Source organism: Rhinatrema bivittatum, chromosome 2, assembly GCF_901001135.1.
Source record: "Rhinatrema bivittatum chromosome 2, aRhiBiv1.1, whole genome shotgun sequence".
In the NCBI taxonomy this organism is placed as follows: Eukaryota; Metazoa; Chordata; class Amphibia; order Gymnophiona; family Rhinatrematidae; genus Rhinatrema; species Rhinatrema bivittatum.
In genome coordinates, this window is record NC_042616.1 from 46,397,982 (window position 1) to 46,413,984 (window position 16,003).

At 44.2% G+C, this 16,003-nt stretch overlaps 1 protein-coding gene across 1 annotated transcript in view; it reads right to left on the minus strand.

Moving 5' to 3' along the window:
- Positions 1-2,263: 2,263 nt before the first annotated feature.
- The window catches only part of LOC115083903, a 49,149-nt gene continuing 35,409 nt past the window's right edge, over positions 2,264-16,003 (minus strand). Inside the window, exon 2 of the mRNA XM_029587979.1 lies at positions 2,264-5,221. Within this exon, the coding sequence (XP_029443839.1) occupies positions 3,470-5,191 (1,722 nt within the window). The 5' untranslated portion in view covers positions 5,192-5,221 and the 3' untranslated portion in view covers positions 2,264-3,469. The remainder of the gene's footprint in view (positions 5,222-16,003) is intronic.

Genomic DNA, 16,003 nt, shown 5'->3' on the forward strand with positions numbered 1-16,003 from the left:
CTCCCTAACCAAACTTTCTCACTCCTTCCCTTAACCTTTCCCCCCTAGCCCTACTCTAAACCCCCCCCCCCCCCCCGACTCTTGTCTTACCTTTTGCACCTGCCTCTGGGCAGGCGCAAGTTGTGCGCGCCGGCAGCCTGCCGGCACGCAATCCTCCAACACAGCAGCAATGGCTGCTATGTCGGAGGCCTCTGGCCCCGCCCCCACTCCTACCCCGGACTGCCCCGCCCTGCCCACGCCCAGCCCCGGACTGCCCCTTTTGTAAAGCGCCGGGACTTACCCTCGTCCCGGGACTTTATACGCGTTGCCGGGCCTTTTTAAAATAGGCCCGTCGCACGTAACCCTTTTAAAATACGGCTCTGTGTGAAGTTCTGGTCACCGCTTCTAAAAAAAGATATAGTTGCACTGGAGAAAGAACAGAGAAGGGTGACCAAAATGATATAGAGGATGGAATGGCTCCCCTATGAGGGAAGGCTGAAGAGGTTAGGGCTGTTCAGCTTGGAGAAAAGATGGCTGAGGGGGGATATGATAGAGGTCTACAAAATCATGAAAGACTTGAATGGGTATGTGAATTGGTTATTTACTCTTTCAGATAATACAAGGACTAGGGGGCACTCCATAAAATTAGCAAGTAGCTCATTTAAAACAAATTGGAGAAAATTCTATTTCACTCAATGCATTATTAAACTCTGGAATTCTTTGCCAGAGGATTTGGTTACGGAAGTTTGTGTAGCTGGGTTTAAAAAATGTTTGGATAAGTTCCTAGGGCAGAAGTCCATAAACTGCTATTAATCAATAAGGATTAGTAGCTTGGGTTCAATTCATAGAGGGGTCGATTTTAAAACCTGCGCACACACTTCCATGCTCACCTGGTTCCCGGCACGCGCATATGGACCTGCCGATTTTATAACATGAGTGCGTCGCTGCGTGCATGTTATAAAATACGATTCCCGCGTGCACATGTGCGACCGATTTTAATATGGGCGTGCACATGTGTGGGCAGGTGTCCTCTAATGAGCACAACATGGGGGAATTTTCTAAAAATATGTACGGTGATGCAACAGGGCCTTCCCCAGTTTCCTCCCAGTCCACTCCAATTAAGGAGTGGCCCGGGAGGGAACTTCTCTATCCCCTAACTACCCTTCCTCCCTTTTCTGCTCTCCTCCCTGACCCCTAAACCCACCCTAACTACGCAAAATTTTTTTTGTTTTTTAACTTACTTCATCCTAGTAGTTGAAGTAAGCTGGCCAGGACAGCACGAAATAGCGGTGCCATCCGGCTCCCGCCCTGGCCCGCTTCGTTTTGCTTTGCCGGTACTCTGTGCATACTGGTGGATATGTGTGTGGCCGGGCCATTTTTAAAATGTACTTGGGCACGCTCGGCCTGGCTACAGGCGTATCTGCTGGATTTTATGCACGCTGGCATTTGAAAATTTGGGCATTAATATTTGGGTACTTGCCAGGTTCTTATGGCCTGGATTGGCCACTGTTGGAAACAGGATGCTGGGCTTTATGGACCCTTTGTCTGACTCAGTATGGCATATCTTATGTTCTTATGAGAAGCAAAAGTATACCGCCCCCTTGTTCAAATATATGCACATTTCTAATAAGGGACCATCTCAAGTCTTCAAATGTCTGATTGTATAATAAACAATGAGAAACTAGAGGTGCCTGTTCTTTACTTGTGTTCATAGAACTGTGGTGCTCCCTCAAGCGAATATGCTTTGTTCTCTTAAAGGTAGATTTTAAAAGCGGTCCTGATGAGGAAGCTTGGAGATTTTGAGCCAGAGGAATCCTGAACATATGAGAGAGAGAGAGAGAGAGAATATGACACTCTATATATCTCCCACTGTAATAGGGGCTGGGTTTGGGGAGGGGGTGTTACATTGCTCTGCCTAGGGTGCAAGGGTCTGTAGATCCTTGTAACACCAACCCTCCCCCCCCCCAAAACACACCAAGTTGAACGTGCCCCTCTTACAGTGGGAGATATATATAGAGTGCCATACTGTCTCTCTCTCTCTCGTCACTTGTGTGAGCATGTTATTAAAATATGCGCGTAAAGGCTGCACACATACATGCAGCAGGGATATTTTCAATGATGTGAGTGTACTTGCATGCACAATAGGCTTTTTGCTCAACATAGTGCAACCACATAGTATGAATAAAGCAATAAAATGATACTGTGAAATCTGAGCACTGCCTTTAGCAATTTGATTTATTCATATGTATTTTAATGTTTGTTGTGGATTGGTTCCCAGTAAGTCACATGGGTTTAAATATGGCTGTCTTTTGCATAGTGGCCGCAAATGTAGGTTAATGAAAGCACGCCAACTAGAAGCAGATTTTCGAAACTGGAGGCCTGTGTTAGGTCTGATAGTTTGGACAGTGTATCCGATGAACATTTGAATAAATACCTCCTTCTATTCATTGACTTTTATGTGCAATAAAATCTCTCTCTAAAAAAAACCATGAGATAGGAGTTTGAGACCAATGATTAAAATTATGAGTCTCTTCAGAAAGTTTTGATCTGACTAATTTCCTTCAGCAAACTAATGAGATTATTAATGACCATGCCATTCTATTGACCTCTTGCATGTCTGAATTGGGGAGAAACATAATTATGAGACTGTTTTTTGCTAATAAGGATGTTTTGTCTTTTAGCTATAAAATGCACATTTTTCCTCATGTTTCTAGACAGACACAAACTAGAAGAAAATCTTTTTTTCAGTATAGAGATACTGTGTTAAATTTGGGTGGTGATGTTTTTCATCCTTATTTAGCTAAATGTTTGATAAAGTTAGATGGTAATAGTTAAGAAATCTGTTAGACAGAAAAATTGCTTCCAATCCTGCCTCCCCTCCAGAGTCCAATGTACAGCAGTGATGCGGATGTATTAGATTATGTTATGTCAGGTTTTCTTTTGTTTTGATTATTTTCATCGAGTTTGTTCCACAATCCTTCAAACCCCTTTTGGTGGGCTATGTTTTAGGGAAATGTTATATGTTTATTTCTGTTGTGTTTTTTATGATTTTCATTGTAATTCTATCTTATTACCCTAATTGTTTTCTGTACAAGACATGTGCTTGTGTATTATTTTGAAAAATTATAAAGCTGATCCATTGAAATGAGTTGGAATCTAAACTCTGTGTTATGAAGGTTTGAATTCCTTTCATTAGTGGTGCGTGACTTGCAATGTGGTATATTTTATGCATTTAGCATGTTATAGAGCTACCAGTTTAGGTTCTTGTTTTGATGATCTTTTAACCATCATTTTCCAACATCATTCATCTCCACAGACTTCGATTTCATCATCCTTTTAAATAGCTCTTGCTCACACCATTCACCTCCAGAGACTTAAATGGCATCATCCTCTTAAATATATCTTCTCCACATTATTCACCTGCATGGATTTCACTTGCATCATTATCTTAAATATGATGGCAACTACTGAATGTCACAAAAAATCTCACTTAGAAGTGGGAGGTCCGTTGGTTGAGAGGGATGCATGTTCGCATGGCATTGGACATGCTGCATTTGCTGGGTGCCTGAGATGCCTTTCCAGGACATCGAAAATGCTGCCTTTGCCGGGCACCTGGAATGTTGCATTTATTGGGTGCCAAATGTGCTGCGTTTGCTGGGCACCAGAGTTGCTGTAGTTTCCGGATGCCTGCGAGGTTGCATCTGCTTAATGAAGGATTCACTGCAAATGTATGTCGGAGGTGCTGCATCTTCTGAGAATTAAACAAGTTGCATTTGCTGGGCGCTAAAGGCACTGTAGTTGCTCTGCGCTGGAGATGCTGTATTTGCTTTGTGCAGGAGAAGTTGCATTTGCTAGGTGCCGAATGTGATGCCTTTATCGGATGCTGAAGATGATGCATTTGCTGGGAGCCAGGCATGCTGCATTTGCTGGTTGATGGAGACACAGTATTTATCGGATGCCATTGATGGCGCATTAGCCGGATGCCCGGTTTACTGCATTTGGGCTCCAGAGGTGCTGCATTCACTCTCTGTTGGAGATGATGCATTGGCTGGGCACCAGAGATGCCTCTTCTATTGGGCAATGGAGAGGATACATTTGCTGGCTGCGATAAAAATGGCATTTTATGGAAATCTGTTATGCCGCATTTGTTATGTGCCAAAGGTGCTACATTGGCTGGGTGCAGAAGGTGCTGCCTTGGCTGGGTGCTGAAGGTACAGCAATTGTTGGGTGCCGGTGATGCTCCTTTTGATCGGCGATTGAGCTGCTGCATGTGATGGGCACCAGAGACATTGCATTTGTTGGGTGCTGGAGAATTGACATGGGCGGGGTTCAAAGGATGGTGCATCTGTTTGGTGAAGGGGATGCTGCATCTGCTGGGTGATGAGGATGCTGTATTTGGTTGTGGAAGATGTTGCTTTTGCCGGGCATCGGGGATGTTGTGTTTGTTGGGTGTCGGAGATTCTGTGTCTGGGTGCTGTAAGTGGAGCATTGATTGGGTGCTGGGGATGTTGTATTTCTTGGGCACTGGAGAGGCCATTTTGTGGTGTTGCATTTGATGGTCACCAGAATTATTGCTTCTGCAGGGCACTGGAGATGCTGTACTTGGTGGGCACCGAGCATGCTGCATTTGTTGGCTTCTGGGGTTTCTAAATTTGCTATGCACTGGAGATTCTGCATGTGTCAGACGCCGGAGATTCTGCATTTGCTGGTTGCTGGAAATGCTGCAGTTACTAGTTGATGGAGATGCTATAGATGTTGGGTGCTGGAAATGAGGCATTTGGGTATCTGATTTACCACTTTTGTTGGGTGTTGGAGACGCTGCCACCACTGGGTGCTGGTGCTGGTTTGTATGTTGGGTAGCGTGGGTGTTTGATTTATTGGACACTGGAGAGGCTGCATTTGGTGGGTGGTGGAAATGCTGCATTTTCTGGGTGCCAGGGATGTTACATTTGCTGGGCACCGGGGATATTGTATTTGCCATGCACTGAAGATGTTGCATTTGTGTGGCACCCAAGTTGCATTTGTTGGACACTGGTGATGCTGTACTTTCAGTCAGCCTGGGATGGTGCAATTGCTGTCTGCCAGGATTGTTACATTTGCTGGGCACTACAGTTGAATTTGTTGGGCGCCAAAGACGCTGTTGGGCACCGGATGTGTTGCATTTCCTGGGCACTGGAGACACTATACTTGCTGGGCGCCAGAAATGATGCATTTGTTCAGTGCTGGAGAATCATTTCTTGGTCTGTACACAAGGAAATATTAAATTGTTGTCACTATCATACATCTTTTAGTTATGTTGCTTACTATTTAACTTCTATTACCAATGAATGAACTGGTAATGGCTTCAGGAAAATTAATACTTTCCCCTAGTCAATAGAACAATTTGGAAGGAGAGTGAGATTCCTCCATTATGTTCAAGCTGCCCCATCTAATTAAGTTGTAGGTTATCCCCATTTCTTGCACCTGAACTTGATTACTTGGGTGTACATTTCCAACACATGAGCTGCTTTAAACAACTAGCCTTGATTAATCTTCCACAGGGCAAGAGTCAGAGAAATTGAAAGAGTGGGAAAGAGGGAGCCGAACCAGTGCAAGAGTATTTGGAGTCCTAGGTGAACCTTCAGTAATGTACTTCCTTCCCAAACTTACCCATTGGAAGAAGTTCCAGTGAATCCCTCTCTCCTATAGTAGCAGTGGCTTCAACACCGTTCTCCCTTCTTTGATATTGACTTTGGCACAGGACCCTTCTGGCCCTTGTGCTTGCAAGATTTTGCTGCCCCCAAAACGTTGGCGCTCTAGGCAACTGCCTAGTTTTCCTATTGGATGCACCTTCCCTGAGAGGGAGACAGCAATGAAGAGAGAAAAAGAGAGACAAGAGAGGGCAACAGAACAAAATAGTAAAAGAGGGAGATCAGAGGGGGAGAAGGAAACAGGAAGACGAGAGAGAAACAGGAGGGGAGGGATGGAGAACCAAGAATAATGAAAAAGAGCACCACAGGAAGGGAGGGAGAAGTGGGGAGGAAGAGTGATTGAGACAGAAGGGGAGGGATAAATAGATAAAGAAAGAGAAGAGGGGAGGTAGAAATGGCAGGGGAGGGGAAAGAGAAAATGAGAGGAAAGGAGGAAAAACCAAGAATGAAGGGACAGTGGAGAAAGAGACAGAAAGAGAAGACGAGAAAGAGAGAGAAAAGACAGAAAGAGAGGGAGAGAAACATAAAAACATGCCATACTGGGTCAGACCAAGGGTCCATCAAGCCCTGCATCCTGTTTCCAACAGTGGCCAATCCAGGCCATAACCTGGCAAGTACTCAAAAACTAAGTCTATTCCATGTTACCGTTGCTAGTAATAGCAGTGGCTATTTTCTAAGTCAACTTAATTAATAGCAGGTAATGGACTTCTCCTCCAAGACCTCATCCAGTCCTTTTTTAAATACAGCTATACTAACTGCACTAACCACGTCCTCTGGCAACAAATTCCAGAGTTTAATTGTGCGTTGAGTGAAACAGAACTTTCTCCAATTAGTTTTAAATGTGCCACATGCTAACTTCATGGAGTGTCTCCTAGTCTTTCTATTACCTGAAAGAGTAAATAACCGATTCACATCTACCCATTCTGGACCTCTCATGATTTTAAACACCTCTATCATATCCCCCCTCAGCCATCTCTTCTCCAAGCTGAAAAGTCCTAACCTCTTTAGTCTTTCCTTGTAGGGGAGCTGTTCCATTCCCTTTATCATTTTGATCGCCCTTCTCTGTACCTTCTGCAACGCAACTATATCTTTTTTGAGATGCAGCGGCGAATAATGAAAAAAGAGATAAGAATGAAGAGAGAAACTAGAATGAAGGAAGAAAGAGATAGGAAGGGAAGGAGAAATCAGAAGGAGAGCGGGAGATCAGAAGGAGAAGAGGTAGAAAGAGACCAACAGAAAAGGAGAGAAGGGGAAGGCCTGGTGGTAGAGGGACCTTGGTTTGATTCCCATATCAGACCCTCCATTCCTCAGGTCAGCCAGGGCTGGGGGATGCCACAAAGGCAGGTGCCACAACCCCTGGTGGGGAAAGAACCATAAGGCATCATGCAGTGGCAATACTCAGTAGCCAGACCCAAGACGCATGACTGCAGGGCTCCAGAAGGAGCCTTGGTACATGGATCCTCCCTACCACCACCCCAGCTGAGGACTATCAATGCAATTACAAAACAAAAGTATTTTCTCTAGAGCAATGATGGCGAACTCTAGTCCTCGAGTGCCACAAACAGGCCAGGTTTTCAGGATATCCACAATAAATATGCATGAGATAGATTTGCATACAGTGGAGGCAGTGCATACCTATTTGTGGCATTTGAGGACTGGAGTTTGCTGTCAGTGCTCTATACATGTTTAGATCTTTAAGTCTATCCCCGTATGCTTTAGAATGAAGATCACTGAACATTTTAGGATGCTCCCTCTGGACCAATTCTAACCGGTTTATATCCTTTGGAAGGTGTGGTCTCCAAAACTGTACACAATATTCGAAGTGAGGTCTCACCAAGGACTTATATAGGGGCAATATCACTGCTGACCATTCCTCTCCCTGTGCAGCCAAGAATCTGTCTAGCTTTGCCGTTGCTTTATCCACCTGTTTGGCCACCTTGAGATCCTCGGATACAATCACCCCTAGATCCCTCTCTTGTTTTGTACTTTGAAGAATTTCACCTCCATATTTTATACTGTTCACTTGGGTTTTTGCAGCCTAAATGCAAGACTGCATTTTTTAGCATTAAATCTTAGCTGCCAATCTCTAACCATTCCTCTAGCTTTGCTAGATCCTTCCTCATATTTTCTACACCTTCCTGGGTGCTGCAGATTTTGGTGTCATTCACAAAAAGACAAATCTTTTTTAATAGTCCTTCCGCAATATCGCTTATAAAAATATTGAAAAGAACTGGTCCAAGGATCGATCCCTGTAGCACATCATTAATAGCGCCCTCCTCCGCAGAGTAAGCTCCATTTACCACTAGCCCTTGTTTCTCCAAGGACAAGCAGGATGGTAATCTTCCCACATGGGTGACATCATCAGATGGAGCCCGGCACACCAAACATTTGTTTCTAGAAACTTTGACTGACATATTGAGCATGCCCAGCATGCCACTATCCACGTGTCCACGTGTGGTCCCTCTTCAGTCTCTCTTTTTCCGCGAAGCTGAAACTTCGTGGCTGTGGGGCTCACACTTTTTTGCTGTGGAAAACTATTTTTCTCTTTTTCCCGAGTCCTGTTGGGTTTCTCTGTGTTTTTGGGGGTTTTTTTTCTTGGTCTCAGTAAGTTTCTCTCATAGTTTGTTGTTGATTACCTATGGTGTTGCCTCCCAGTGGTCACCGGGCATAGACCACTCGCCATGGCGTCATCCGGCTTCCGTCGTTGCCCCCAGTGTCCCTGGACCATGTCCATCACAGACCCCCACAAGGTCTGTGTCTTGTGTCTGGGGGCATTGCATGATGTCCGTAGCTGCAACTTTTGCGTCCAGATGACCCCAAGGGTCACTGGGCATGCCTGGATAAAATGGAGAAATTGTTTGGTGCCAAGAAATCGGCACCGTCAGCATCAGCATCTGGGACTTCAACACTGCAGGGTAAGGAGATCTTGGTCATGACCCCCTCGGTGTCCCCTCCGCTACCGGATCCCGGTCCAATAATAGGGGCAGGGGACTGTCCAAGATCAATATCCTCACATTCCAGATTGGGTTCCACTCCATCTTCCTCAGCTCCAGGGAGGGATTGGGCTGAGCACTGGGAAGAGTCCAGGAAGCACAGTCACCAGTCTTTATCGTCAAAGGCGTTGGACCACAGGAAAGCATCAACATCATCCGTGGCCCTTCTCCCCTTGAAGCAGTCTCGGGCTGAGGATGTTGTACTCTCCTAAAAGCCCAAGGAACCTCGGTGAACCCCACCGATACCTCAGAGTGAGGAGGATGCCCCCTATGATCCCTGGGAGGGAGAAGCATTTGTTTCATTGACAGAAGAATCTGAAGACTTGCCCTCCGAGCCCTCTCTACTGGAGGAGAAACGTAAGTCCCTGCCAGAGGATTTGACCTTTGCTGGATTTGTAAAGGCCATGGCAGAGACAGTGCCTTTCCAGCTTTTAACAAAATGTTAGAGGTCCTACAATTCACTGACACTCCTAAGGAAGTGGTGGCTGTGCCAGTACATGATACCTTCAAGGAGCTAGTAGTCTGGCTCTGGGAAAATCCCATTTCCATCCCACCGGTGAACCAGAAGTCTGATGAGGTCTATCTGGTCCAACCCACCACAGGTTTGGAATGCCATCAACTTCCACACCAGAGGGTTGGTTCCCTGCAGCTCTTCGCCGATCAATGGATTTCAGACACCTCGGATCAATGGGTCCTATCCATCATTTGGCAGGGATACAGGTTGCATTTCCAACGGACTCCTCCACATTCTTCTCCATATCCTCAGTGGAGATGTTCAGAGAACCAGCAAATACTTCATTTAGAGCTCTGCACCTTCTTAATGGCTCGAATGGTCGAACCTGTGCCGCCAACCCATCAGAGCGACGGGTTCTACTCCAAGTATTTCCTGATTCCTAAGAAAACCGATGGCTTTCGCCCCATACTGGATCTAAGGGCATGAAACTATTTTCTTGTCAGAAAAAAATTCAAGATGGTTTTGTTGGGAACTCTGATCCCTCTCCTCAGAGCTGGGGACTGGCTTTGCTCCCTCGATCTAAAAGACGCATATGCCCATATTCCCATTTTTCCTAGTCATCAGAAGTATCTTTGCTTCATGGTAGAAGGAAACACACCAGTATTGGGTATTGCCCTTCAGCCTGGCATCAGCATCCCATGTCTTCACAAAATGCCTGGTGGTGGTGGTAGCTTATCTCAGGAGGCAACGGGTACGTCTTCCCCTACCTTGATGACTGGCTCATCAAGAGCGACTCCAGGCATTCCCTGCATTCAACCATAAGTGCTCTGGAGGACCTAGAATTTCTCATCAGCTACCTGAAATTCCACCTTCAACCGTTGTTACAGTTGGACTTCAACAGAGCCAGGTTTGATACTGTCCAGAGGGAAGGCCTTCTTGCCCTGGGACCAAGCGCTAATCCTCATTTCTCTGGTGAGGGTAACCTCACACTGACCTCATGTCTCAGCGCACCAGTTTCTGTGCCTTTTGGGCCATATGGTGGCGATGGTTCATGTCACACCATTTGCTTGGCTGCACATGCGCAGGGCACAGTGGACATTGAGCTCTCAGTGGTGCCAAGCCATCCTGGACCTTTGGGCTTGCATCTTCATCACCACTCCACTTTGACAATCCTTCTTGTGGTGAGAAACCCTGTCCAACCTGGAGAAGGGGATGTCTTTCAGGGTCGCTCAGCCCCAGATAGTGCTCACTACAGATGCATCTCACATGGGTTGGGAGCAGCATCTCCAGATAAACTTCCTGGAGCTCCAGACGATCATTTCTCCTCTGCCAGGAAGCAGTGCAGATTTGATCCTGGGCTCTCTCACAGGGCATTTATTTCCGAGCCATTTACCTCCCAGGGATGGACAACATCCTGGCAGATTCGTTGAGTCTGACTTTCCAGCCCCACAAATGGTCTCTGAAATAGGAGGTCGCGAACCGAATATTCTGCCTATGGGGAACCCCGGATGTAGATCTGTTTGCTTCCCCGGACAACAAGAAAGTAGATGGTTCTGCTCCCCGGTCCTAGTGGGTGAGGGGTCAGTGTCAGATGCCTTCTCGCGTCACTGGGGCATCGGTCTCCTGTACACTTATCCTCCACTGCCACTAGTCTCGAAGACTTTCCAAATACTCCAACAAGACCAAGGCACCATGATCCCGATTGTGCCTTTTTAAAAATTTGTTTGTAATCGTTTATATTGCATTTCAATATTAACCACGGTAACATCAACTAAATTTGACAACAAATCCAGATATCAATAAGTCCAGATAGTAACAATAAAATTCCTGGAGCAGTAGTGTACTAGCTCTAATACGAGCTTCGGGTGTTACCCCCCTCCCTTGCCCCCTTCCCATCCCTCCCCACTGTCCAAGGCCTGGAATTGACTAAGTTATCAGCTATCCATGCATTGCAGTAGGTTATATCGAGTTCAGGCATGTACTGAAGTGACGTCTGTGGCAGAGGGCAACTTTTTGATAAACGGAGCCCAGAGGGTCTTGAACAGTTTCTTCTGCGAACTGGTCAGAATCAATTTCCTTTCCAAAAGGTATAAGTCCAGCATGGCATCCATCCATTCCCTAAATGATGGGAGTGTGGAGGATATCCAGTGTCGCAGAATAATTCGTAGAGCCATTAAGCGTCCTTTATATAACAATAGCCTATTTGGGCTAGGTCTTGGGCATTGCTGATCTGAGATTCCCAGCAAGCAAAATTGTATGTCCCAGTACCATGTACTCTCTACCGAATCAGTAAAATTTCAGACCAGAAATGTTGTATCGGAGTACAGGTCCACAGACAATGTATAAAAGACACATCAGACTGATTACACTTAGTACAAGCAGAGGAAGGCACAATACCAGCCAGGAAAGCCTTGCGGGGCCAAATAACCAACTTATGCATAACTTTAAAGTGCATTTCCTGCATGATCATGCTAGGTGTTGCAGTATGGAGCACCTGATCACTGTTCCACAAAGCTTTTACTGACACATCTCGCGCCAGGTCATTAGACCATGTGGCAGCTGCAGATTTATATAAAACATACCGGGATGTGTTATGCAGAAACTTATAATACATGGAAATTTTCACCATTTTAGCTGAACTCAGATGTAGAAATCTCTGAAAAGGACCGTTGATAATTTCCCTAGTCCCAGGAGATGAGATAGCTTGTATATAGCTGCAAATCTGTAAATATATAAAATAATCAGCTTGGACCAGATTAAGATGACTACAACAATAATCAAAAGAACGTACACTTTTAGTCTGCAAGTCTATAAAGGGGAGCATATTAAAAATTCCCTTCTCCTTCAACCTTATCAGGGTTTTGCTAGCCATGCCTGCCAGAAAATCCGGATTACCAAGTAAAGGTAAACAATAGGACCATTTCCAGTCCAGATGTAAATGATGTCTAAGAAATTTCCAGCAACTTCTCATCACGTTAGATAACATACTGTGGGAGATGACCAGTGGTAGAGACTCTCTAGGGGCATGTACCACAAAGGATAAATTCCTGGGCTTAAGGAATTCCCTTTCTAGTCGTAGCATGTATGAGTCACAGCCATAACCTAATCATTCCCTCAGGGTGGGCAGCAAACAAGCAATATTATAGAAGCGTAGATTGGCAACACCTATTCCACCTTCTGCTTTAGGTATGGTTAATTTGGAGAATGCCATCCTGGCCTGTTTGGGGCTCCAGAAAAATCTGCCAAATATCCGATTAAGGGCTCGGATGTCTTTTGCTAAAAGGTAGAAAGGAGTCATTTGTAGAAGATATAATAGCTTCGGAAGCAGTATCATGTGAACTAAAGCTATCCTCCCAGAAATAGAGAGAGGTAACGAGTTCCAACTATTCACTTTCTCTTGAAATGTCTTTAGCATGGGGGTCACATTATAACTGTACCATTGTCGGGGGTCCTTATGTATTTTTACCCCTAGATATTTAGTGGTATCAGAGGCCCACAACAATGGAAAGTTCACTGAGTTGTCCCGAAGATTCCCCTCTAAATCTAGCGCCTCAGATTTTGTAAGATTTAACTTCAGTCCTGAAAAGGAACCAAAGATCAAAATGACATCTAGCAGCACTGGTAGGGAGTGTCGAGCATTGGACAATACCATCAACATGTCATCTGCAAACAACATCATTTTTTGCTCAATATTCCCCATTTGGATTCCAGAAATCAAGGAGGATTGCCAAATTTTCTGCGTCAGCGGTTCTAAAGAGATAATATAAAGGAGGGGTGACAGGGGGCAACCCTGTCTAGTGCCCCTGCCCAGTGTAAAAAGCGGAGAGGTGGAACCATTGATGCAGATGAAAGCTTTGGGATCGCGGTATAGTAATTTAATGGCTGACAGAAAGGGACCAGCAAATCCGAATTTATACAAAGCTTCAAACAGGTAGGACCAAGCCACTCTGACAAACGCTTTTTCAGAGTCAAAACTTACTAACAGAGGGTCTGGGGTAGCCCGAAGCCTGCAGCTCTCCAGAGCCACCAATAATCGTCTAATGTTGGAAACCGGCCTCCTTCCGTAGACAAAGCCAGTCTGGTCAGGAGAAATAAGATCCGGCAGAACATACTTCAACCTGTTAGCCAGAATTTTAGCATATATTTTAACGTCTTGATTAAGGAGGGAAATCGGCCTGTAGGAAACTGGGTCTGCTAGGTCCCTGCCCAGTTTAAGTAAAATGGTAATGGCTGCCACTTTCATAGTGTCTGGTAGGGTTTCCTGAACGATCATGTGGTTAAATAACGCTTCTAATGATGGTACTATCTGTTCACTCAAGGTTTTAAAAAATAGGGATGTCATGCCATCTGGTCCTGGAGATTTATGTAATTTAAGTTCAGCGATTACTTTTGTTACCTCCAAAGGCGTTATGGGTCTGTTGAGGTCCTCACGCTGTTGGTCAGTAAGCATAGGGAGGTGCAGTCCTCAAAGAACAACTGCTGGTTTAACTCATTGGAGGGCTCAGAGTCATACAAGTTTTCATAAAATTTTTGAAAAATTTGCCCTATATCTGAGGTGGAGACAGCACGTGAGCCATCTGACCTATTCATGTGAGTGGTATATTTAGATGGCTGCTTAGCTTTGGAGAGGCGAGCCAAAAGTCTGCCCGGTTTGTTGCCATGTAGGAATAACTTGTGTTTAAAAGCAAAGATATTCCCTGTGGCTTTGCGATGTAAAATGTCCTGTAGGACCATCTGGGTTTGCCTGTAGCTGTCCTTCCAAACATTGGTATTGTGCCTGTTCTACTGGGCTTTATAATATTTCAACTTTTTCTCTAATGTCAATATTTGACGGTTTTGCCTTTTCTTTTCTTGAATCGTGTATTTGAGAATGTCGCTTCTAAGAACAGCCTTGGCCGCCTTCCAGAAAAGGACCGGGGTGTCTTTATGCTGTGAATTAAACTCCTCATACTGCCGCCACCTCTTCCCAAGAAACTCCCCAAAATCAGTGTCTGTGGCTAATCATTCTGGCATTCGCCATTGAAACAAAGAAGGTAGTTTTGTCACATCCCCCATGGTGCAAAAAAATGGGCAATGATCTGATATAACAAGTTTACCAATCTCTGCTTTGTCTACTAATGAGAATAAAGATTTGGATATAAGGATATAATCAATTCTAGATTTGGCTGGATGTGCTCTTGCATAATGTGTATAGTCTCTCTCCGAAGGGTGAAGCACCCGCCACACATCTAAAAGTTGTAAGGTGTTACAGAGAAAAGAGATACCTTTCCCACGGCCCAAAGGCTGTACTTGGACATTGGAACATTTATCAAGGGTTGGATCCGCTAAGCAGTTAAAATCCCCTGCCAAAATTACTGAAGCCGTCCCAGCTTCAGAGATGTGGGTGACTAGGTTAGAAAAAAAAATGTGATTGTATTTATTGGGGCCATAAACAGAGGCACACTTCCAGGTTAAAGCACCTTTTAAGCTTTTAATCCGTACGCTCTATGGTATCACTTTATATTTATTTCCTGCCTTATCTTCCTTCCAGCTTGTCGCAAGCTTCCAAGTTCTCTTTCCCTGTTGATTGTAACTTTGACTTATTCCTGCCCATTGTTATCTTTCGTTTACTTGAATTGTTACTCCAGTTATACCCTTGTTAAATGTAAACCGATCCAATATGGTTATTTACTATGAAGGTCGGTATAAAAAACTGTTAAATAAATAAATAAAATAAATAAAACAGGTTTGCCATAGAGACATCCTTTAATTACTATACTCCTTCCCTCTTGGTCAGACCACTGAGATTCCAATTGAAAAGGGACCAATTTCTGTATTAAGATGGCAATCCCATTGTGTTTACTGGTTCCAGATGAAAAATAGACTTGGTTATATCCTTTTTTGTTTTTGAGTTTAAGATGTTCACTATCCCACATATGTGTCTCTTGTAAAAACACAATATCTCCCTGGGCCTTATGGCAGTGCACAAGGACTTGTTCCCTCTTTTTGGGCGTGCCTAGACCAGCCACATTCCAGGACATGTATTTCACTTGAGGACCCATGATGTTACAAAAGATCTAGGTCGAGGGATGTCAACAATTCTACATAATAATACAACCCGGTTAATAAAACAAGCAATCAAGAATGTGCCCAATAGGAGCAACACTTTCATAATTAGCACTGACCTCATGGGTACGCTACTGCAACAACCTTTAAACCCCCACCAAGCCTTAGGACTATTTCCCCCCCCCCCCCCTCCCCTGTCCTCCCCCTATCCCCTCCCCCTCCCCCTTCTAAACCCCGATAGTAAACCATTCTTGTCCCTGCGTCCGCTCTCTGCGACAAGAGCTGGAGTAAATAACATGTGGTCAGGTGACAGGTCCCAGTTAAGAAAACGAAATAATTGTCCAATTTAAGGCATCATAAAATGTGTTGAAACCTCAATCAAAGGAAATGGAGCTTCCATGAGGCATAAATGCTGTTCCACCGCAGTAGTCCTCAGCCACTTGGTGTCCATAGAAATAGCTCGCAACATTACAATGGGCCCCAGGCAAATGTACTTAGAACCATTAACAATTCAAAATGAAAAAAAATTGACTGTGAACATTTTAGTTATTTTTTTATTTAAAAACATTTCTATACCGTCTTTCACAAATAATAATTTGACCAAAACGGTTTACAAATTTCAGAATAAAATAAGATAAAATAAAATAAAAAGAAATAAAAAACATCTAATTAAATAAAATAAAAATAAAAAACATAAAAAGTAAATGACAGAAAGTAAAGTTAAGGAAAAAAAATACAATGTATACTTTAAGCCCTAATTCTAATATCTTCTTAGATTAATTAAATTAACTATACTAAGTTTTACAAAAAACAGAGTAAAGTCGGAATTTTTTAAAATAAAA